Raw genomic sequence first — 24,320 nt, 5'->3', positions numbered from 1 at the left:
TCTGCGCATGACACGAGACGCTGATAGTTAAATCAGTTCTTTTATTTAACTATTACTGTTAGAGATCCAACCTGTGGACTCGGCATGGTCGTTTTCGTCGCTTGCTTAATGTTTTCTTTTCCGACAGCGAGCCTAACTAGTATAAGTCTGTAGTCACTCACATACTACACCAGCTACACGCAGCTACTTCTTTCGAAGTCAAGTTTAGCAGGAGATAATAGCCAAATATAACTACAAAGCCCGTACCTTTTAAAGGCTCCTTCCTCAAAAGGTTCACACTTGTATTGCATAGAAGGCGCATGTAGAATAATAATCGGTGGGTGGGCATCCTAATGCGTAACAAGAGATGCCGACGAACATTTTTCTGCCTCAAGAATGAACTGTGCTGGAAGCAACGGGTTACCTTTCCGGTGAGGAACAATGAAAGAAACTTTTCGAAGGAAACGTCCGTGTATGTGGCCGGTGTGAGTCCCTTGACGAAGTGGTACATGGAGACGGCGCAGTCGTAAGGATTCCGAGCAACGTAGACGTACTTTGCGTGGTCCACCGGCTTCAAGACGCTATAAGGAAGGTGAGTGACTATGGGGCCAATCGTCGCTGGGTGCGCGGCAACTTCCGCTCCAGCTACTTCAATGAACGGAGATAGCAGACCGAGTTCACCGACGCCATGAGGTTGCTTGCCCCGTGTCAATATGTTCCAAATGATGAACTGTGTCCAGTTGGAGCCGCACTTCGGGTACGTCGCAAGGATGACGTCTCCGTCCAGAGGTTTATACCTCGTTGCTGAGCGAAGAGATTCGTCATGGTACACGTCGAAAATTCGCAATCCTTCAAAGTCCCTGTACAGTTCTTCGTCCATTGTACCAGCACTGAGAATCCTGCACATGTAAGTAATGAGAGTTAAAACATCATTTTAGGAATGAATGTCCAATAATTACAATGTATTTTAGCTTTCCAGACACTCATATTTATTCATGTATTATTTTTGTAGGTTCTCGTCTCATGCCAGTTATAATGGTTTCATCTTCAGCATGGACAAGCACTGCTAACTAAGGCCTATTGCTGGATGATTTGGTTGCCTGAAAAATAATATTGTTACGGGGAGAAAATATATGTATGTACAATATATACAGTTACAAGGGTGCAGCTCAGTGACCAGGCTAGTACCATCAACCGATCTTCGAGATACTTGAATCCCCTCTTCACCCGTCAACGTTATTTTGTCCACAGCGGCAGAGACTCGTACGTGGCATAAGTCCCCGGCGGCAGAAGCATCGTCTGGATGCTTTTTAGGGCGTCGAATCAGCGTGCGATTTATAGGGTTTGAGTCGAGAAACGTGCACGATATCAGTTCTGGGAGGTGTGGAAGACGTTGAAGTCGCAGGTGATATCTCGTGTGACGCTGGTGACTTATTGAAGAACTCGGTACGGCCCCACATATCGCGGCAGCAGTTTTTCGCAGAGGCCGGCACGCCAGGAGGGTAACCAAAGCAGGACAAGTGAGCCAGGGCTGAAATGAGTGTCCCGACGACGACTGTCATAGCGATGCTTTTGGATAGTCTGAGCCGCCAGAAGACGATTACTGGCAACGTGACGTGCTGTGGCCGCGCGAACAATGGTGAGTGAGAGCAGAACGTGGTCATGTTGGCATCGAAAGGGAGCAGTGAGTCAAGAAGCAGGAGTATGTCACGACCATATAGTAGGTAGAATGGAGAATAACCAGTAATATCGTGAGGTGACGAATTGTATGCAAATGTCACGAAGGCTAAGGAGCAGTCTCAATCCCGATGATCATCGGACACGTACATGGAGGGCATGTCCGTGAGTGTACGGCTGCGACACTCGGCAAGTTTGTTTTTCTGTCTGTGGTAAGCCGTCGTGAACTTGTGGGACGTTGAGCAAGATCGAAGAAGGTCGTCGAGAACCTTAAAAAGAAAACAGCGGCCTCTATCAGTGAGTAGCTGACGTGGGGCACCATGATGTAGGATCACTTCATGGAGCAGGAAATCAGCAACATCAGCTGCGCAGCTCTTACGGAGGGCTCGCGTTATGGCATAGCGCATGGTATAGTCAGTCGTAACGGCCACCCACTTGTTGCCCGAGGATGAAGTTGGAAATGGGCCAAGGAGGTCCAGGCAGACGTGAAAAAATGGCTCACTTGGGATATTTATAGGCTGAAGCTGCCCAACGGGAGGCAATAAGGGCTTCTTGCGGCGTTCGCAAAGTTCGCAGGCCGCGACGTAGCTTTGAACACAGCGATGTAGCCCAGGCCAGAAAAATCGCCTGCGCACACGGTTGTACCCACGGGAGATACCCAAATGACCAGCGGTGAGCACATCGTGTAACTTCGAAAGAATTGTCAAGTGCAGATGGTGGGGAACGACCAGGAGCAGTTTAGCACCATGTGGATGCATATTGCGTCGGTATAAAGTCCCGTCCTGGAAAACAAACATACGGAGGGAAACGACCTGTTGCTCCGAGGTAAGGCGTTCGATGATGGATTGCCAATACGGGCCACGACGCTGCTCGCCAGCGATGCGTGAGAAATGGGAGATCGACAAAACGCAGGTATCTGTATCGGCTTCAGTGCCATCGGCTGGGTCGATAGCATGGCGGGAAAGGTTGTCGGCTTCCTTATGTAGACGTCCAGATTTGTAGCACACAGAAAAGCGTAAAGCCCAGCGGCCAAGACGATCCGTCGGGTCTCTGAGTGAGGATAGCCAAAATAAAACATGATGATCTGCCACGATGGTGAAATGTCGACCGAACAGGTAAGGGCGGAACTTAGCAGTGGACCAAACAAGGGCCTAGTATTCGCATTGCATTGTGGAATAGTTGCGTTCTGGTGCTGAAAGAAGACGGCGAGCATACGCGATCACACGATTGGTGTTCCGCTGTCGTTGGGACAAGATAGCGGCAATTCCATGGCCACTTGCATCAGTACGAACTTCAGCGTAGCCATGCAGATCAATATGACCCAACACGGGTGAACTGATCAGGCGCCTGATAAGCGTAGAAAATGTTGCAGCCTGGTCAGGTCTCCAATAAAAAGTGGCGTTCTTTTTGAGGAGGTCAGTGAGAGGATGAGCGATTTCAGCAAAGTTCTGAATAAATCGACGAAAATAGGAACACAGCCCTAGAAAACTTCGGGCGTCGGTAGAACGCGGAAGTGGAAACTTTAAGAGGAAGCTTTAGCTCGGGCCCAACTCCGACGCGGCCTATTCAAATACATGTAAAACGCAAAAACGTTTTTATGAGATAACCCCTGGACCGATTTTGATGAAATTTGTTGCATTTGAAAGAGAAAGTTAAATTCTAGTGACTGTTGGAAGCGGAATTTCGATTTAGGGCTTGAATTTTCTTAAAACGATTTTCAAATATTTGACCGTTTGAAAAAAATAGAAGCACGAAGTTTACAAATTCATAGCTCTGCATCAAAAACTGATATCGCGGTTCTGTAAACGGCATCCATTCGATCATTCAAAGCGGACAAAATCAATGTGTCATTTTGCATCTTACGTGAATTTGTTACGTTGGTTACAACGGTTTTGCAAAAGTTGTATTTCCCTATGATTAAATTTTTTTTATTTTCATGTGTCACATATCAATTTTGTCCGCTTTAGATGTACTATTAGATGCAATTCACAGAATTGTATTATCATTTTTAGTTGTTTAGTTACGGAGTTGTAAACTTGATAGTTTCGTTTTTGAAAATTTTCGATATTTGCCAATTTTTAATAAAAAATTGACGACCTAACTAAAAAATTCGAAACCAACAGTCACTAGATATTAAGTTTGTCTTTTAAATGCAACAAACATCGTCAAATTTGGTGCAGTGGTTGCCGAGAAAAACGAATTCTCCTTTTACATGTATTTAGATAGGGGCACTCGAGCTAAAGCTTCCTCTTAAGGCACAAACTTTATCAGGATCAGGCTGGACGCAAGCAGCGTCAACTAAGTAACCAAGTACACATATTTGGCGGTGGCCGAAATTGCATTTTGCAGAACTGGGTTGTAGGCCAGCTCTTCGAAAAGCAGCAAGGCTAGCTGAGAGTCAGTGGAGGTGGCTATCAAACGTCGGTGAAAAAACAATGACGTCATCAAGGTAGCAGAGGCATGTGGTCCATTTGAGTCCGCGCAGAAGAGAGTCAATCATGCGCTCGAAGGTAGCAGGGGCATTACACAGTCTGAAAGGCACCACTTTAAACTGGTAGCGACCATTTGGGGTGATGAAGGCGGCCTTTTCGCGATCTCGTTCATGCACTTCGATTGGCCAGTAGCCAGAGCGCAAATTAATCAACGAAATATAACTGGCACCGTGTAAGCAGTCCAGCGCGTCATCAATACGCTTAAGCAGATACACGTCCTTTTTGGTAATCTTATTAATGTGACGGTAATCGATACAAAATCTCCAGGTGTTGTCCTTATTTTTTACCCAGAACGACAGGTGGCGCCCAAGGACTGCAGAAAGGCTCGGTAATATCTTTGGAGAGCATTCTGACCACCTCCGTTTGGATCACCAGGCGTTCAGCCGCAGACACACGGCAGGGCCTCCGATGTATAGGAGGAGCGTCACCGGCGTGGACTGGATGAGTGACGACACGGGTGTGACCTAGCGGGTGATTGCCAAAATTAAAGATGTCTTCATAGCACATCGGCATGCGACGAACGGCGTCGGCGTAAGCAGGTCGTAGATCAGTAAAGGTCATTGCCGTAAACTTGTCTTTGCGTGAAGTAGGAGTGGCAGAAAATGCAGCAGTATCGTATCGTGGTTCGGGCGTAAGAGCAGCTACTCCACAGTCTTCCAAAGCGAGAGATACACCTGCAGAAAACGCTTGCATACACGAATCAAAGTTCAGAAAAAGAAGCCACGCTCGATCGTTGGCAAGGGTTACTAATTCAGCTTGGTAGTGCTATTTGACGTGCCAGGAGGACATCGCAAAGTGGGGACACCACGTAAAGGCCATCTCGAAGTGGTGGAGAAGGCGGCATGAGGACGTAAATCGCAGCATTGGTTGCAGTCGAACAAATTTAGTAGAACGGTGTCGGGACTAGTGGTCGTCGGTCGGGTCGGCAAGTAATGTGGCAGTTCAAGCCGAAGGGTGCCGGTTGCACAGTCAATAAGTGCTGAATAGGCAGTTAGAAGGTCGATTGCAACGATCACTTTGTCTGCACACTCGACCAGTACAAGGAACAGGACCAACACTTGACGGCCGGCAATGGTAACACGGGCGGCACACATTCCCATCACGGCTGTTGTACTGCCATTAGCTACTCGGACGGTAGGCGACTGGGCAGGTGTTAGGACTTAGCGGAGACGGCTACGAAGATGTGCTCGCATAACCGACATCTCAGCGCCAGGATCGATGAGGGCTTTAACGGTTACACCATCAACAAAAATTTCAACAAGGTTCGGTCGAGCAGCAGGGGTCAGTAATGGTTTTGCAGTGCGAGTCGTCAATGCAGCCTCACTTCCGGGGGCTGCAATGTTTAGTTTCGCGAGAAGCGGACCGCGCAGGACGGGGACGAAGGTCGTCGCGGTGTAGGCGAACGGGATTCACGGCGTTGCGGTATGGGTGAGCGGCTAGTGATGTTTTACCGAGAGGGAAGGCCGGCACTATATGGCTCAGAGGGGCGACAGAGGCCGAGGGTCTCCGTCGAAGTGGCAATTAGCATATGGTCGAGGCGAGGACTACCAGCGGCTACTACTGCAGTGGCGGGAGATGTGACCAACCCGGGAGCAAGCAAAGCAAATTGACCTGTAATGCGGTGTTCGCCACTCAGAGGAGCTCCGGTATCGATTCGGGAACGACTGTCGAGGGGCAGCAGAGGTAATGAACTGCAGAAGGGCAGCGGATTGGGCGAGCTGGCGTTGCATGGTAACAATAAAATTCAAACAGCGCTAAACGACAGGACCAGAATGAGGAGGAGACAAAGACGGCGCTGAACGTACAACTGATTTGTTTGAAGTAAGAAGTCAACATTTATACGTACAAAACTGGGCACGTATGCGCCCGGTCATACATCGATGATCAGATAAAAACTCCGGACAGGCAACATTCGCACGCGTTGTACCTGCCTTGCAATCTACCCTTTATGCAGCAATGCTATTTCTTTCGCTGACAAGATTAAAGATGTTTTGCTAACGCAGCTATTAGATTTTCTGATTTCTGACGAATGACAGGAGCGGTAGGGGTAGGACGTGGGCGGACGGCAGACTGGATGTCCATGTTTGCAATTTCTTAATGGGCAACAGCTTGAATGAGCGAGATGGTCACATTGCCATGCGCATTGGGACAGTCACAACTTGGAGCCATAGCTTAAAGCTCGCGACAGGTGACCTGTGTCAAGCTTGGCGTTGTAGGTAGATGTGACGCCGGAGGTTCGTTGCAGGAGAAAGTGAAAGCCGTATTCGGAAGTCGGTCGGAGTGTTGTACGATGCATTTGCCCTTCGCTTGCTCAAAATTCTGGCATTCCTTAAGAGTATTCAATGGTTCAGCAGTTCCTGCAAAGCAGCAACTGCTCAACCGCTAACCGCTAGCTCTTGATTGGCCTCCATTTCACATTCTACCGGTCTTCCAAAAGATCGCGTAGCTTTTACTTGCAGGAATCCCAGCTTTTAATGTCGGCTTCATGCGTCTCTAAGCATGTCTTCGTGGTTCGTCCCAAGTTAGATATCACGTTGGCCAGCAAAAGTGTGGCATCCCACTTGTTGGGCTTACCGACGCGCTCATACGAAGTCAGCCCGTCTTCGACGTCGACCTTATCAGTGCCGATGAAGATTCCTGGGCGTCGTAGCTGGGTTAGCATTACTTCCGCTGGTGTCTGAGAGGCGGAGGCGGCGTCAGTAGCCATACTAGCGGAACCGATGTGACGCCCGTTGCGAAGATCCAGGGCCGGCTTGTGGTGAGATTACCCCGCACTTCAACCAAAATGTTACGGGGAGAAGATATATGTATTTGCAATATATACAGTTACAAAGGTGTTACCCTGGTTACAAAGTAACCAGGGTAACACGGTCAACCAATCTTCGACACAGTTCAACCTCCTCTTCACCTGCCAGCGTCATTTTGTCCACAGCGGCACAAACTCGTGCGTGACAATATTGTCGCGATAGGTTACAAGAGCTAATTAACCGAATGCCTATTCATAAATCATTAAAGTTGAATTAGTTTCTATTATGCAAAAGCATACAGCAGAAGCTGTTTTTTAGGTTCTGCAACCAATATATTTGATAGCGAAGCGTCAGAGCAAGACACATGTCGGCCATGTCGAAAGAACAAAGTTTTGAAGATGAAACGATGTTCCTCGTCTCCCCTGTTTTATAACCTAAAATAGAAGCAACGACAATCAGAGGAAAATTTCAAGAGCTGAGGCGGCACACGAAAAACTGTGCGATTTTATTTTCCTAAGGCGCTTGTAGAACGTACTGCGCAAAATATCTGACAGAAGAGGCCCATGTTCAAACATTCTTCTTTCGCGTATCAGCCTTTTTTCATTTGATGTGACTGAAGACTTGGAGATGTGTACTCGCGGTGATGATTTGTTGTAAGACATCAACGGTGTCGCATGCCGATGGAGAAGAACGGGCTACGTGCCCTGCTATCTCGAGGCAGCCGACGACACTCAGCCCAGCCGTTCTGATTTCAGACCCGGCTTATAACTCGGCTAAAACGTCTGACTTTACCCAGTCAACATGAATCGTTCGCATACAAGCTTGTTCTCGGACCGTCATCTTCGGCTTGAGTCTGACTTGCTGTGTCAGCATCTTTCTAGCCAACAATGGAGCTCTACTGCCGAATTTTTCCTGGCCAGCATTATTGTTGCCTGCATGACCAATGAACCTCAGTACTAGGCGTGACTCTCGCCGGGGTGGCAATGAGGACTGCTTCAGCAGATTTTGATTATCGTGCTCTGAGTCACCGCGGCTCGAAAACTTCAATCAACTCACTGTAGAGGCACCACGCGCCACCGGCAAAGCGTTACGAAGGTGCATTGCTTATATGTTATCTTGTAATTAGTTTACATGCTAGGCCCTCACTTGAATAGAGTAATTTGTGTCAATTCACTGAGTAATGTCATTCTTGTCCCAAGGCCAGTCACATAGCACCACAAAGAAGTTATAGGTTAATAACCATAATTTAATTATCTCGATAACATATTGCGTGAAAATCGTATGTTGCAATAAGATTGCATATAGTGTTTAGCGAAGTGCTAATCATTTCACTTATGTTTAACGTTGTCGCTGCGATCCACTTTGGAGTTGTATGACGCCAATAAAGAAACATATTAAGATCAACTTGCAGTTTCCATCAACAGACACGTGGATAACAGTGTTGCCTTACTTGAACGTACCTAGGCCTTACGAATAACCGCAAAACTGATTTACCATCTCGTTCAGATTGCACAGAAATGCAGCACTCAATAATGTGGTAAGCCCAGTGGACTTCAATAACTGCAAATTGAAGCCAGTGAAGAATTTCAGCTATCTGTGCTTTAATGGAGTGTTGTGACATACATCCCAAATATGGTACCCAATAATACCATGTCTGTTTAACGTAAATTGTAACAGCGATAGAGAACAAAATGCACATGAAAGCCAAGATCAAATAGGTCGGCCACCACGCAAACGGAAACGACACTTTTATATTTTGTTTTTGCCGCAGCCGCACATATTGGTAAGCGCCACTTCTTCGTAGTGATTCATAGGTACGCACAGCTAATCCATGCTTCGGCTTAATTGGCTATGGTGGAAATAGTTTTAGTGATGCATTAGTTTTAGTGATGCATATAACATACGAACAACTTCAGTCTCGTTAAAGTATTGCTGAAAAAAATATCACAATGCTGAACATAATTTTGCTAATGATATGAGTTCCATTTTCTGGAATAAGCCCCTTGTTGAACTTTTGTGTTGGCGACAGCGCAAATGTACGCTGAAGCCACTATATGATTTTTCTAACAACGTCAATAATGACTTATCGCAGAATGTATGTTTCTCTCCGAGGAAAGCGCGATCCTTTGCAGCAGATCCACTCAAGACAACACACAAAATAACTCTCTTGTTTTGTTATAGCCGGCAGTCTTATGGTTCTCAAATGCGGCAGACTTGATGGCATTAGTTAGCATGCAAAGGTTTATTAGCCATGTACCTGCTCCCGTAAGTTCTCGTGTTATGTGGCGCCATTGGGTAAAAACAGCATGTTGCACATCCGCCCGCCATTGCCGTGAGTGGGGCTGTCTAACACTTCCAGAGCTTAATGTGGTATACGTAAATGCTTGATATAGTTGACGGATGGAAAACCTTCGCTTTAGAATCCCTTTAGAATTTTTTTGATGAAAACTAAATAAACAGTCTATAGACATTTGTATATGAACTCTATAGCTTTTCTATAGACCTTTCTTTATACTTGTCTATAGATTTATGGCCATACACTTTTCATTGACTAATCTATAAAACGTCTGCATCTACAGACTGTCTATAGAATAATGAAAACACGTTCGCAGACAAATGTCTGCAGAATGTCAATAGACAAAAGTGTATAGGCTTACACAGTTCTACTTTTGTAGACTGAAGTCTATGGAACGTCTAGACAAATGTGAATAGGGAGTCTATAGAGAAGTATATATACAGACTATATTTAGACATTTATTTACACTAGTCTATATACTTATGGCCTTACACTTTTCATAGATTTGTCTGTAAGATATCTGAGTCTATAGATGCTCTACATAGTGTCTATAGACTAATGAAAATTTCCATTTGTAGACAAATGTCTGCAGAATGTCTATATATTAAAATGTATAGGGTTATACAGTTCTACTTTTGTAAACTGGGGTCTATTGAATGTCCACAGGCAAATGTCTATAGATTTTCTATAGAACTTTGCTTATAGACATTTTATAGACTTCTGTCTGCAAAAGTAAAACTGTATACAGGTCTTTCTTTGTAGACTGAAGTTTATGGAATGTCTATAGATAAATGTCTATAGTTAGTCTAAGGACAATCGCTTAACATTTACAGACTTCAGTCTACAAAAATAGAACTGTACACAGCAGTTCTACGTTTGTACAATGAAGTCTATAAAAAGTCAATAAGCAAATGTCTATAGACTATCTATAGACATTTGTATATAGACATTCCATAGACTTCAGTCTACAAAGACAGACCTACGTACAGTTTTACTTTTGCAGACTGAACTCTATAACATATCTATAGACTATCTATAGATATTTGTCTGTAGACATTCTATAGACTTCAGTCTACATTCTTAGGTCTGTATGACCCTATAAACTTTCTTCTATAGACATTCCGCCGACGTTTGTCTACAAACGGGAATTTTCATTAGTATATCCAATTTATAGAGTGCCTATAGACTCAGACGTTTTATACACAAGTCTGCAAAAAGTGGAAGACCATGAGTCCACGGACTGTCTGCAGACAATTCCTGCGGATTAGTCTATAGCTAATCCGTAGACTTCAGCTTTACATTTTTTGTCGATTATTGTCGATAGAGCGTGTCCGAGCTAACATAAATTAAGTGAAGCTATTCAACGAAGTATAATGCAAAAGAAAGACGGTGCAGTAAATGCGAATTTAGGATTTACGGTGTTCAGCCGTCAGAGATCTGACTTGTAGGTCTTTTTATAATAGCATATCTTGCACTGTGTTCTTTTAAATCTTTTATTTTCATTGCCCAGATTGGCTAAAATATCCGGGATCGACGCCCTATATACTAGCTATAGAAACCACATTTTAACAACAATGTTTCGAATATCTATAAACATTCGCTGCTGGGGTTGAGAATAGGCAGTCTGCTGGAAATGTCGAAAAATCTGCATCTAGAATGCACGTGGGAGGATACCCAGGGAACAGTACACAGAAAATGACGCGTGCGGATAGAAGCAGTAGAAAAATATCAAATGCATGAAGCCGTGAATTTTTATGCAAGCCTGCATGAGCATTTGTGCACGAGCACATTTAAGAAATATTACAGTTGCATGCAATGGATCCGCTCAAATGAAATCTGTTAGCTTTTGGCTATCGACAAGTTAGTTCACAATTTGTTTACGCATGGTGACAAACAAACTTTTAATGTATATTATGTATGTTTACGTGTTACTTCTCATCTGTACCTACGCAGTAATGTAGACAGCGAAATTTTTCTCCTGTACCAGCTGCCATATGTTGCATAAACAGAAAAAAAAATTGAAGCAATTCCACTAGTGCTGAACCATGCAGTGCAAAAAAGAAAACAAGTGCACCGGCGTTAAATTACCTCTTTTTATGGCGCGATATAACAATTTTCTTAAAATGGAGATCTTACGCTAATCGAAAGAGACATTTTGCAGATTCACAGCCTACTGCCCCTTGGCAAGCAAGGCTGCCAGGCCGGCCCTGAGCTTCGTGCCATATGTTCCAAAGATGCTGCAAGTGTATGCTGCCAATGAGTAGATGCAACAATGTGAGGCCAAAATATAGATTGTGTATGATTTGTATGTTCATTAAGCAGCTTAGTATATTTACTCAAAGCACTTAACTCAATATTCAATGCGGTTTAGGTATAACAAATAGTTGCTTGTGTATACAAATCAGTACTATTATGCAATGTTTTATTTTATGACAAGATGAACAATTAAACAGTCCCAACTGCTACTGGTGCTGCAGTAACAGTATGTTGCTTTTAAGACAAGTTCATATATGACACATTATGGTAGTTATTCCAAACTATCTCTATATCAATTGGTGAAAGAAGGTTACCGAGTTGGACTGTCCGTGCATTTTATGGCTGGTAATTAAGTATGCCAGCCCCGAGGGATATGCCAAGAAGAGTGGCTAGAATATTTACAGCATCAAACCAAAGATTGTAATTTATTTTCCTTAATACGCATTTAAGTGTCCTTCTCATACTCCTGAATGAATGGGTCATTGGCCATAGCTTTAACAAAAGACAGATAGATTGACTGAATTGATAGGTAACTCAGTTTCTTACAGGTAAAGAGGCCTCTTGCGCATGCTCACATGGTTGCAAGTTAGGTATACAACATGAGCAAACGAAATACCACGCGAGCACTTTCTGTGTCATGGCACGACAGATATGACCCTCCTAGAAAACAAAACTGCGACTATAGTTCGAATGAATACTATCACAGTAAATTATTTAAGGTTCTCTCAAACATGAGTAATCTTTCTAGGGTTTGGAAGTTCCGCATGGTTACTTAGCGAAAAACAAATGAGCGAGAAATGCAATGTCAGCATGCTTCACTTTGTTTTTATCATAAATGGGACGAGTTTGTCTCAATTTTTTATGAGGGGAACCGTTTTAAAAATATGTTTAGTAGAGAGATTTTCGGGAAACCTTGTAGGACATATGACAAGAAAGCAACCACATTTAGACACTTTCAAATAGCCCCATCTTTCTCCAGGTCTTCCCTGGCCGTTTTCATAAAAATTCCCTGGCAATCTATCACACTCGCAGCTTAAGTGCAATAAAAATATATTTCGGCTTAATGCTTGCCAAGCACTGCCAGTCCATAATATTTAGATAAAACAAATACCACGTCAGTAACTTGACATGCAGTATTAGATTCAATTGAATCGAATCCCTTGTGTAATAAAGCTCACAAGGGCTTGGGCAAGTTCTTTATTCATGGTAGCACGAGCACAGCACGGAAGACAAGGTCACTAAAAGACACACACGCAAAGCGAATGCCACGGTGTGAGGGAAAACTATTCAATGAGGTGTTTTTACGGTTCATTACTAGCTTTACATATAATTTCCTCTTATCACTTATGCCTCTGGTTAACTTGGTTTACATCTGACTAAGGACTACATGACAATAAGAATCAGTACCATTATGATGTTACATTATGTTACAGTATGATGACCAACAAGCACTGACACCAAGGACAACATAGGGGAAAAAGCCTGTGCTTAATAAATGAAATAAAGAAACGATCAATTATTGTAAAAACAAGTTGCCCCAGATGGGGAACGATCCCACAAGCGTCGCATTTTGTGTGCGATGCTCTACCAATTGAGCTACTGCGGCGCAGTTTCCCCGTGCACATCCTAAAATACATGATAGCCGGCTGGACCGTGCACATTTTTGGGTGTTAATGCAATATGCCCGTGCTGAACGAACATGCTCAAAATAGTGACTGCATTTTTAAAGAATCACATTAAGAATTGCAATTGATTCCCGCTTAGAACAGTCTGCAATGTCTCTTTTCTTGTGCTCCGAGATGAATACATTTCAGTAGAATGCACATGAATGGTGTATATTGATCAGGTTAATTATCAGCTAAAGCATGTCAAAGTCTTTTAGGTGTGTTGATAAGGGTAGAACAAGGGCAATGTACACTAAATTATTTGAATAATATGTGCGATTATCTACTAAGAAAAGACCACCTAATAGATAAGTTGACTTTTTTTCTTTTGTACAGCGCATGTAGTATACAGTCTGTCTAAGACGACGGCACTAAATGCAACAGTAATGAAAACAGGAACACTTCTTACGCATGGCAAGGGCTTCATACCAGGGGTTCATACAAGGGCTTCATACGAATGGCACAATGCGAATCTGCGCGAGCAGCTGCCTAGTGAATAACAGCACGCAAACTGCATAACGCCGAAGCATTAAAAGGTGCTTACCGATTTTCAAATGCCCCGAAAAGTAAGTTCTGCTGCTAAACTGTTTATAAAAGACAGAGAAAAAAAGAAATCTTTCAGCTATCGTCAAACCCAATGCCTACAGTTTGACATGTGTAAAAGTACGTCCCCGAGCAACTAATTTATTATTCTCGAATTGTTTTGGCAAAGTTGCAAAGCTGCGAGTGACTGAGCTTATCGCACGTCTCATGCTCCAAAAGTTTTTTCGATTGAATATACTTAAATTGGGTGAATCTAAATACATGTATAAATATATCCATGAACGTAACCGCTTCGTGGCGTCCATTTCTTCGGGTCTCGTGTTTTGCTTGCGGTAACTTCCCAAAATTGTTTAGTTTGGTTGCCAGGAACATCAAAGATACTGCAAGTTTTAAACTATACGAAAACGGCAGCGCATGAACTGCCGAGACATGCCCCGCAAACACTGCCTTTCATCAGAGTACGCTAGCATATACACAACTCTGTCGCGAATTTCCTCACGCTAACGCAATTTCGAGATATATACGTCAAGCTTGTCCCGAGAATTTGACTACACATACGGCGCTGCTGTCATGGCGGCCCGATCGAGCGCCACGGAATGAGATGTACGGACACTGGCTGCTCAAGAAACACAATCCGCTTAGTGGCAGCTCAGTATTAACGTAAAACATGGTGTACTTTCGTTTTTACGCACATCAACTATCACGTTAAAGTCAACAAGCATGAGTGATCGCTTGCCGTGAAACATTCCGTATAGTAGAAGCGAGAACAAGAGCGCGTTATCAAAGCGTGTAAAGGACAAACCAACACCATGGCCGAGTCCCCTACGCTACATGCAGCGGTTCGCGCTGCAAAATGCGCACACGTAATCATGAGCTATAGACGGAAAACATCTTCGCTAAAACTTGCCGTTCAGTGTAGTTGACGCGTGATGCCAAAAGGAAGACACGCATACACAGACACCAAAGTTCAGTCAGACACCGGCCGCCGCTGTTTTAAGCGTTTACGTGTCTGGCACACTCGCTGAGCATTCAAACTGATGCGGACAGACGGTGCACCGAATTTTTCTTTTTCAATTTTTAATCTCTTTCTCTGTTGCTGCCCGCCGTGCACGAGGAACGTGGTGTTTTGCTGTTCTATTTTTCGGTTTCTTTTAATGGATGAAGGAAATACACTGACACGCTGCATTACAAACGCTTTGGCTTATCGTATGGAACTAGAATGCACACTTGAATGAATGCGCTGTTTGTAAAAGCCGTTACAGGGCCAGTCAGGTGTTTGAATTGCAGCCAGCGACGATGAGTACCACAGTGAATTTTTAGCATATCTTCCAGCGTACCGCCAAATGTGATACCCGCACTTATGTTAGTGCTAATTTTCTGCTTAGATGATAGGTGAAAGCAATCAGTACAGCAACGACGTACTCATATAATTCTTTTTCGTCTCAGTTGTACTTGCGGTTGTAGGTTGTAAACAGATACGGTTTATAGATGTCTTGTATTCTATGTATTTTCTATGTACTGCCCCCCTTACTCAATGCCTCAGTTTGAGGCCTGTAAGGTATGTTTAAATAAATAAATAAATAAATAAATAAATTAATATGCGTGGCCGCGCAGGCATACCGCCTGCGAAATACTGGTTGGGCGCACACATATTTTAAAAGTGAATGTGAAACGTTGATGAATTTACAGTGCAGGATATCAATCAATGAAAAACCACCTGATGTTAGTGATGCAACCCAGATATGAAGACAATTTGAAAGGTATCTGTGAATCGGACGACACACAATGCGCACACCACAAGCGCGACATCAGTTCATTGCACACTCACGAATTTTGCGTTGTCAGCTACAAACATTACGAGTCTCTGTGATGTCAGCTTGAGGCCTGTTTGGAATTCGCTTGAAGCTAAGTCTACCGTTCCTAACATCTATTATCACGATAGGATCGGCGTTTCCTGTATTCTACTGCCGCAAAAGTCATGCTATGACAACTGTGAACACTGTCTTAGGATTGCCGAGAGCGACTACGTAGGTCATATCATGTGGTAAAAAAATGTGGAAGTATACACTATGTGTATACCAGAGTCTACAAATACGCTCTACAGCAATCTTAGCAGAATACAACTTCAGTGGCTTATATCAAACGCAGCTCCGTATTATCCACCGCCATTTGCACTTGGATACATCGTAGACGGGTCGGGCTGAGATTAACGACTATTGTCTATAGTCAATCTATAGACAAGCCTGAAGCAATAAGTCTTTTACAGTATCGGCTATTTACTACTACTTCATCATCATCATCGTCATCATCATAAACACCATCATCATCATCGTCGTCATCACCATCATCCTATTCATGCCCACTGCAGGATGAAGGCCTCTGCCTGCAATCTCCAATTACCCCTCTCCCGCGCCAACCGATTCCAAATAGTACCCGCAAATTTCCTAATTTCGTCACTCCATCTAGTCTTCTGCGGTCCTCTACTGCGCTTCCCTTCTCTTGCTGCCCATTCTGTTACCCTAATGGTCCAACGGTTATCTAGTGTGCGCATTACATGACCTGCCCAGTGCCATTTCTTTCTCTTAATGTCAATTAGAATATCGTCTATACACGTTTGCTCTCTAATCCAAACCGCCCTCTTTCTGTCTCTTAAAGTTATATCGAGCATTATTCGTTCCATCGCTCTTTGCGCGGCGATTAACTTGTTCTCAAGATTCTTTGTCAGCATCCAAGTCTCTGCGCCGTATGCCAGCACCGGTAAAACACACTGATTGTGTGCTTTCTATTTCAATGATAACGGTAAGCTCCCATTGAGGAGCTCACGATGTCTGCCGTATGCGATCCAACCCATTTTTACTCTTCTGTGAATTTCCTTCTCATGGTCCGGGTTCCCTGTGATTAGTTCACCTAGGTAAACGTACTCCTCCACAGACTCTAGAGGCTGACTTGCGATCTTGAACTATTGTTCCCTTGCCAGGTTATTTATCGTTATCTTTGTCTTCTGCACATTAACATTCAGTCCCACTCTTACGATCTCCCTGTTAAGGTCCTCAATCATTTGTTGTAACTCATCTGCATTGTTGCTAAATAGAACAATGTCATCGGCAAACCGAAGGTTGTTGAGGTATTCGCCGTCGATCTTTCCTCCTAAGCCTTCCCAGTTTAATAGCTTTGGAATAGCGTGAATAGCATTGAATACTGAATAGTATTGGAAAGATTGTGTATCCTTGTCTGACCGCTTTCTTTATAGGTATCTTCCTACTTTTGTAGAATTAAGGTGGCTATGGAATCTCTGCAGAAATTATCTAGAGTATTTACGTAAGCGGTCTGTACTCCTTGATTGCGCAATGCCTCTACGACTGCTGGTATTTCTGCTGAATCAAATGCTTTTTCGTAATCTATGAAAGCCATATAGAGAGGCTTATTGTACTCTGCGGATTTCTCGATAACCTGGTTAATGACATGGATGTGATCCATTGTAAACTTTCCTGAAGCCAGCCTGTTCCCTTGGTTCACTAAATTCCAGTGTTGACCTTATTCTATTGTAGATTATTTTGGTAAATATCTTATATAAGGCTGGGGGTAAGCTAATGAGCCTTTAATTTTTTAGTTCTTTAACGTGGCGCTTCTTGTGGATTAGTATAATGTTTGCATTCTTCTAGTTTTCTGGGACCCTTGCAGTCGATAGACACTTCGTATAGAGAGCCGCCAGTTTCTCTAGCATTATGTCTCCTCCATCTTTGATTAAATTGAATGTTATTCCACCTTCTCCTGCCGCTTTTCCCCATGTCATGCCTTGCAAGGCCCTTCTAACTTCATCGCTAGTTATAGAAGGAGCCTCTGTAACCTGTTAATCATTGTTTTGAATAGAGCGCTCCTGAGTCGTCTGGGTACTGTAAAGGTCAGTATAGAATTATTCCGTTGCTTTTACTATATCTTCAATTTTGCTAATATTACCCTGCTTATCTTTTAGTGCATACATCTTGGTTTGTCCTATGCCAAGTTTCCTTCTCACTGATTTCAATCTGCATCCATTTTTTACGGCTTCTTCCGTCTTTCTCACGTTAAAGTTTCGAATATCATTTATTTTCGCCTTGGTGATCAGTTTTGATAGTTCCGTGAATTCCCCATTATCTCTTGAGTTGGACACTTTCATTCTTTGTCATTTATTTATTAGGTCGCCTCCCACTTCAATTGCCGCCTCAACCTCCTTACGGTTTCATTCATTACCTCTATGTCATCATCATCATAATCACCTCTCTGTTCTAAGGCTGCACATTTGTTTGCAAGTACCAGCCTAAATTTGTCTGCTTTTCCCCTTACTGCCTCTAAGTTGACCTGTTTTTTTCGTTACCACTTTTACTTTCTCTCTCTATATATATTTAGGTGGATCCTGGCCCTCACTAACCTATGATCACTACATTTTACCCTGCCTATTACTTTAACATTCTGCTCTATGCTGGGATCGGCAGAAAGTATGAAATCAATTTCATTTATTGTTTCACCGTTAGGGATGTTGCAGGTCCATTTTCTGTTGCTACGTTTCTTGAAAAAAGTGTTCATTGTTCTGAGCTTATTCCTTTCTTGCGAATCCTACCAGCATCTCACCTCTAGTGTTTCTAGAATCGACACCCTAGTTGCCGATTGCCTGTTCACCCGCCTGCTTTTTCCCCACTTTTGCATTAAAGTTCTCAATTACTAATGTATACCACGTTTGCACTTTTCTCATCGCTAATTCAACGTCTTCATAAAACTGGTCTACTTCCTCATCGTCGGGACTGGACGTTGGAGCGTAGGTTTGTACTATCTTTAATGCATACCTTTTATTGAGTTTGATTACGACTACTGCTACCCTCTCGTTGATGCTGTAGAATTCGTCAATGTTGCCCGCTATGTCTTTATGGATTAGGAATTCTACTCCGTATTGCTTCGTATTCGGGAGCCCTCTATGGCAGAGGACATGGGCGTTTTTCAGCGACGTGTAAGCCTCACCAGGCCTTCTAATCTCACTAAGGCCGATAATATCCCAACAAATGTTTGATACTTCTTCGAAGTGTCCTGCTAAGCTTGCCTCACTCGAGAGGGTTCGGGTGTTAAACTATGCAAGGGTCAGTTTCCATTGGCGACCTGTCCGAACCTAGATATTCTTAGCACCCTCTGCTGCGTTGGAAGTCCGACCGCAGCCTTGGTCAGGTGCTCCGCAGCCACTAAGAACTGAGGGCCATTTCATTGAGGAGATCATTTCTTCAGGGAGGTTGTGGCAGAATAGTCCATCAGCGAGGCCAATTCCTGTTCTGGTGAGGGAGTGTCTTTTTTTCAAGCTTAGTGGGCCTTCCTAATTTGGTTGCACCTGGATTAGTATAGCCCCACTCGCTCTCGGCATCTTTCGCCGGTTTCAGGCGCCACTCCTAGCCTGCAGATATAGTTCAATGGAGGACGTCATACGTAGATACACCATCGTTAAAAAAAGAGAAAAAAAACGAAAAAGAAATAGGGGGGCGGATTAGAACTTCCGTCTACCGCAGTCTACAAAGTATTTACTAAGGTAACCGCAAATAGCATCAGGAACACCTTAGACTTCTGTCAAGCAAAGGACCTGGCAGGATTCCGTAAAGGCTACTCAACAACAGATCATATTCACACTATCAATCAGGTGATAGAGAAATGTGCGGAATATAGCCAACCTTTATATATAGCTTTCATTGATTACGAAAAAGCGTTTGATTCTGTCGAAACCTCAGCAGTCATGGAGGCATTACGGAATCAGGGTGTAGACGAGCCGTATGTAAGAATACTGAAAGATTTCTATAGCGGCTCCACAGCCACCGTAGCCCTCAATAAAGCAAGCAACAAAATCCTAATAAAGAAAGGTGTCAGGCAGGGAGATACAATCTCTCCTATGCTATTCACAGCGTGTTTACAGGAGGTATTCAGAGACCTCGATTGGGAAGAATTGGGGATAAAAGGTAATAGAGAATACCTTAGTAACTTGCGATTCGCTGATGATATTGCCTTGCTTAGTAACTCAGGGGACCAATTGCAATGCGTGCTCACTGACCTGGAGAGGCAAAGCAGAAGAGTGGGTCTAAAAATTAATCTGCAGAAAACTAAAGTAATGTTTAACAGTCTCGGAAGAGAACAGCAATTTACAATAGGCCGTGAGGCACTGGAAGTCGTAAGGGAATACATCTACTTAGGGCAGGAAGTGACGGCGGATCCGGATCATGAGACGGAAATAATCAGCAGAATAAGAAAGGGCTGGGGTGCGTTTGGCAGGCATTCTCAGATCATGAACAACAGGTTGCCATTATCCCTGAAGAGAAAAGTATATAATAGCTGTGTCTTACCAGTACTCACCTACGGGGCAGAAACCTGGAGGCTTACGAAAAGGGTTCTACTCAAATTGAGGACGACGCAACGAGCTATGGGAAGAAGAATGATAGGTGTAACGTTACGGGATAAGAAAAGAGCAGATTGGGTGAGGGAACAAACGCGAGTTAATGACATCTTAGTTGAAATCGAGAAAAAGAAATGGGCGTGAGCAGGACGTGTAATGAAGAGGGAAGATAACCGATGGTCATTAAGGGTTACGGACTGGATCCCAAGGGAAGGGAAGCGTAGCAGGGGGCGGCAGAAAGTTAGGTGGGCGGATGAGATTAGGAAGTTTGGAGGGTCAACATGGCCACAATTAGTACATGGCCGGAGTTGTTGGAGAAGTATGGGAGAGGCCTTTGCCCTGCAGTGGGCGCAACCAGGCTGATGATGAATGAGGAGGAGGGTATGGGGGGGGGGCGGGGGGAGGTGCCTGTCCTCGTAGTTTTTCGGAGAACGCAGTGAGCCTAAGCACTAGGGAGATGGGAGTTGTACGCCTCATTGTACATACAGTGGCGCCTTCTTCGATCAGTCAAGGCCGACCAATCTGAGCTCCGTTAAACCGCACACATAGCAATCAACTGGACAAACCGGGTAGTTTATGACTTGCACGTTAGTGGCCATAAATAACAGAGGAAAATATAACAACAACTGTTTCAAAAATTTTAAGAGGGTCCCCGTGCGGACGGCCGTGGCGCAGATATGTAATTCCCTGTTATAATGATAAACTAGAAGAAAAGAGGTGAAAAAAAGGAAAAAAGAAGCAATATTGGAGATTTGAACTCATGATCCTTGCATGTTGGCCGGAAAGATGGCTCAGTCGGTTCATCTCACGGTTATTCATCTGTCGCCTTACCTAAACCGGTATGCGGCTGTTCGCTCTAATGAACCACCCTATGGCCTTCATCGGCGGTGACATAGGAAACCACCGAGAATAATTCGAATTGCAAAGAAGTATACAGGGTGTTTCACTTACTTCGAGCCAGACCTTAATATATGCAAATGCTACGTAGCTGGTGAGAACCAAGGTAATGTTGTTTGCCGTCACTTGGAGATACTAAGATTATTTTTTATTCCCCCTGATTGGGCAGTTAGTATAATTTAATTAACTTCTCGATTATGAGAAATACATTAAAAGTCGTGCTGAGAAAATTGTAAAGCAACATGAGAAAATCCCGATACAGCTTTCTGTTGCTCCTCACGTGCTCCACAACAGTGTTTCCAAGTGTGAAGGAGGCCGCGATTACGCGCAATGTGCCTCGAACAGCCAGTCACGCAGCTACTATACATACACACATATATAAATATATATATATGTGTGTGTGTGTGTGTGTGTGTGTGTGTGCGTGTGTGTGTGTGTGTGTGTGTGCGTGAATGTGTGCATGTGCGTGTTTGTGAAGAACTACGTAGACTGGGAGCCGACATAAACAATCAACACCTTATCGACTCTCGTCTATCGACAGTCTATAGACCAAGAATGAACAACAATAAATAGAGACTGTTTCGACTTTCCTCTATATAGATGCCTATAGAGGGGAAGAAGACAACAAGGAAACAAACACCTTATCGACTTCTTTCTATAGAACGTCTGTAGACTGCGAATAGATAAAAAGAAATAGAAAACTTATCGACTTTCGTCCATGGAAAGTCTATAGACGAAATATAGACTGTATAGCGACTGTATAGACTTTTGCCTATAGATAGGCTATAGAGTGGAAGTAGACCAAAAAGAAACAAACACCATAACGACGTTTTTCTATAGACCGTCTATAGACTGCGAATAGACAGAAATAAATAGAAACCTTATCAGCTTTCGTCAATAGAAAGTCTATAGATAAATAGTAGGCAAATACAGATAGAGACTGTATCGACTTTAGCCTATAGGTACTTTATAGAGGGTAAGTAGACAAAAAAGAAACAAACACAATATAGACGTTTTCCAATAGACCGTATATAGAGTGCGAATAGACAAAAATAATTAAAAAGAATAACGACTTTCGTCTATAGAAAGTCTATAGACAAATAATAGCCAAACATAAACAGAGGCTGTATCGACTTTCGTCTATAGGTAGGCTATAGTGGGGAAGTAGATGAAAAAGAAAGAAACACCATATCGACTTCTTTCTATAGATCGTCTATAGAATGCGAATAGACAAAAAGAAATAGAAACGTTATCGACTTTCCTCTATAGAAAGTATATAGACTTTGCATCAACAAAAGACCAAAGCTATAGAAAGTCAAGGTCGTCTATGAAGAGTTTAGAGACTTTCTATGGACAGTCTTAAGTCATTTTCGTAAGGGTAGCACGATCCGTAGTGCCTGCCGATTACCTCCGTGCTGACCTTATATGGTCATGATTAACAAAAATCGAGCCCCTCGGTTCTCTTGCTTCTATCGTTTATGCAACTACATACATAAATAGTACATACCGTACGAACGGAAACAAATGAGAAAGCAAAAAAAGAACATTCAGTGGTGCATGTCGATGAATAGTGCGTGTGTCCAAGGCGTGGGGAGAACTTACACTGCAATAGTTATAACAATAAACTGAGGAATCTTATCTCTTTTTTGAGAGAGCGACACTGATGGCTTGCTCAAGCAAGTTGCCTCTAGTTTTGCAATTTCATAAGCCTCCATAACCTCCCTTGCCTTCCTGCTATGAGGCCTATAGAAAATAGAAGTACTTTGAAATATTGCTTTACAGGGACAGTTTCGGCAATGAAGGCCCAAATGACGCGAGATTATGCTAGTGACGTTTTATTGATACTCTTTGAGTCTCTCATTGATGTATCTGTCTCTGTGACCAACATACCTTCTTCGGCACGAAAGCGGAAGGACATAGTCAACGTTGCGAGTGCAGTTTACAAATTGTTGGCGATGTTGAGTAGAACGTGCGTTCTTTCTCTCATTCACTTAGTTAACCTGTTTGAATAGCTTCTGTAGACGCTTAGGCCAGAGAAAATTACGTCCACCCCCGACTTTGCCGCAATTCTTCTAATATTATGTAAATACAATCAGCGTATGGCCGCACAGCACCTTTTTTTCTCTAGCCGTGGAACTGCTTCCCTTCGATGCGTTTATACACTTCCTGCTCAAGCCCTCCGCGAGAGAGGTGAGCATGCGCATTGGGTAACCAGAACCTGCCTGGCGCTTGGCTTGATCTCTCAAACTGGTTTCCATTTTGTGGTCATATGAATTCATGAGAGAAGTATTGAAACGCTATGTTACGACTGCGTGTTTTACGAGTTTTGAATGAGCGGAATGAAACAGTAGCATTGCCTTATTGCCTCTCTACTGATAACTTCAGCAGACCTTTTGTGGTGAAAAGTACAATCCAAAGTATAAAAACCTTGCGCAATTGCCTACGGGGACTTGATGCGTCAATGACAAAGGGGACAAAGCTTCAGTTAACGAGGTTACGGTTCTTGAAAACACCGAGTCATAATAATGCGATTCGTTATTCAAAACAATAAAAAAATTGTCAACAAATCTTTTACGAAATGCGTGTTATTTTTCAGGCGTTCATCAAGAACCTGGTCATGGTTAGCTAGATATAACTCACTTAAGCAGGAAGCAATACATGTCCAAATGCATATGCCATACTTTTGCTTGACAACACTTCCCTCGCAAATCGCGTAAGTTAACATAAAAACTAGGAAGTTCTACAAATCTATCGCAAGTCTAACCGCATGTGTTTTGAAATCGAACCCCTTCAAACTTGTCAATGCAGTCAGTCACACGATTTACCATGTGATTTGCAGGAAAGAATAGGACCACACTTTTACGTCAATACAAAAAGCGACATGGTTCTTGTCTTGCCCGTGTTTAAAGAATTCAACCACTTGTTCAGACTTCGTTACCAAAAATTGTTCGCTGATTCGTATTTTTGTGAAAACGTCTCTACATGTTTCTGCCAGGTTGCATTATCTGACAATATCACTCGGAGGGGACATTCCGGCTTGTGCGTTTTGGCTGAGAAGAAATCAAGGTCCCCCTTTGTGCTTTTTTTGATATACCGGGAGAAGCCATCTAGAATGAAACTTTTGCCAAGCTTATCAGTTTCATTTTGTACTTTCCTAAGTTCTTTGTCCTTGTTGACCCTGAAAGGTTACGAAATGGCTTCACGAGCCTTTTCATTATACATCGCCCGGTTCATCACCACGAAACGACCCTCCTTATCCAAGAGGATAAATGTGAGCGCATTGTCTTTATCAACGCATTCTATCATGGAGAGCTCTGCGATATTATTCGGTTGGTGAAATAAAATAAATCGGCATCTCTCATTTAAACGCAA

General features: G+C 43.3%; 1 protein-coding gene across 3 annotated transcripts in view; it reads right to left on the bottom strand.

Annotated features, from left to right (window-relative positions):
• The window catches only part of LOC126534530 (sulfotransferase ssu-1-like), a 283,346-nt gene that overhangs the window by 8,216 nt on the left and 250,810 nt on the right, over window positions 1-24,320 (bottom strand). For all 3 annotated transcript variants that reach the window (XM_055072405.2, XM_055072406.2, XM_055072407.2), the window contains one exon: window positions 404-878. In XM_055072405.2, coding sequence (XP_054928380.1) covers window positions 404-859 — 456 coding nt within the window. In that variant the 5' untranslated portion in view covers window positions 860-878. The remainder of the gene's footprint in view (window positions 1-403; window positions 879-24,320) is intronic.

The sequence above is a fragment of the Dermacentor andersoni genome, chromosome 7, assembly GCF_023375885.2.
Source record: "Dermacentor andersoni chromosome 7, qqDerAnde1_hic_scaffold, whole genome shotgun sequence".
NCBI classification, from domain to species: Eukaryota; Metazoa; Arthropoda; class Arachnida; order Ixodida; family Ixodidae; genus Dermacentor; species Dermacentor andersoni.
This window is presented reverse-complemented; position numbering and strand designations above follow the sequence as displayed.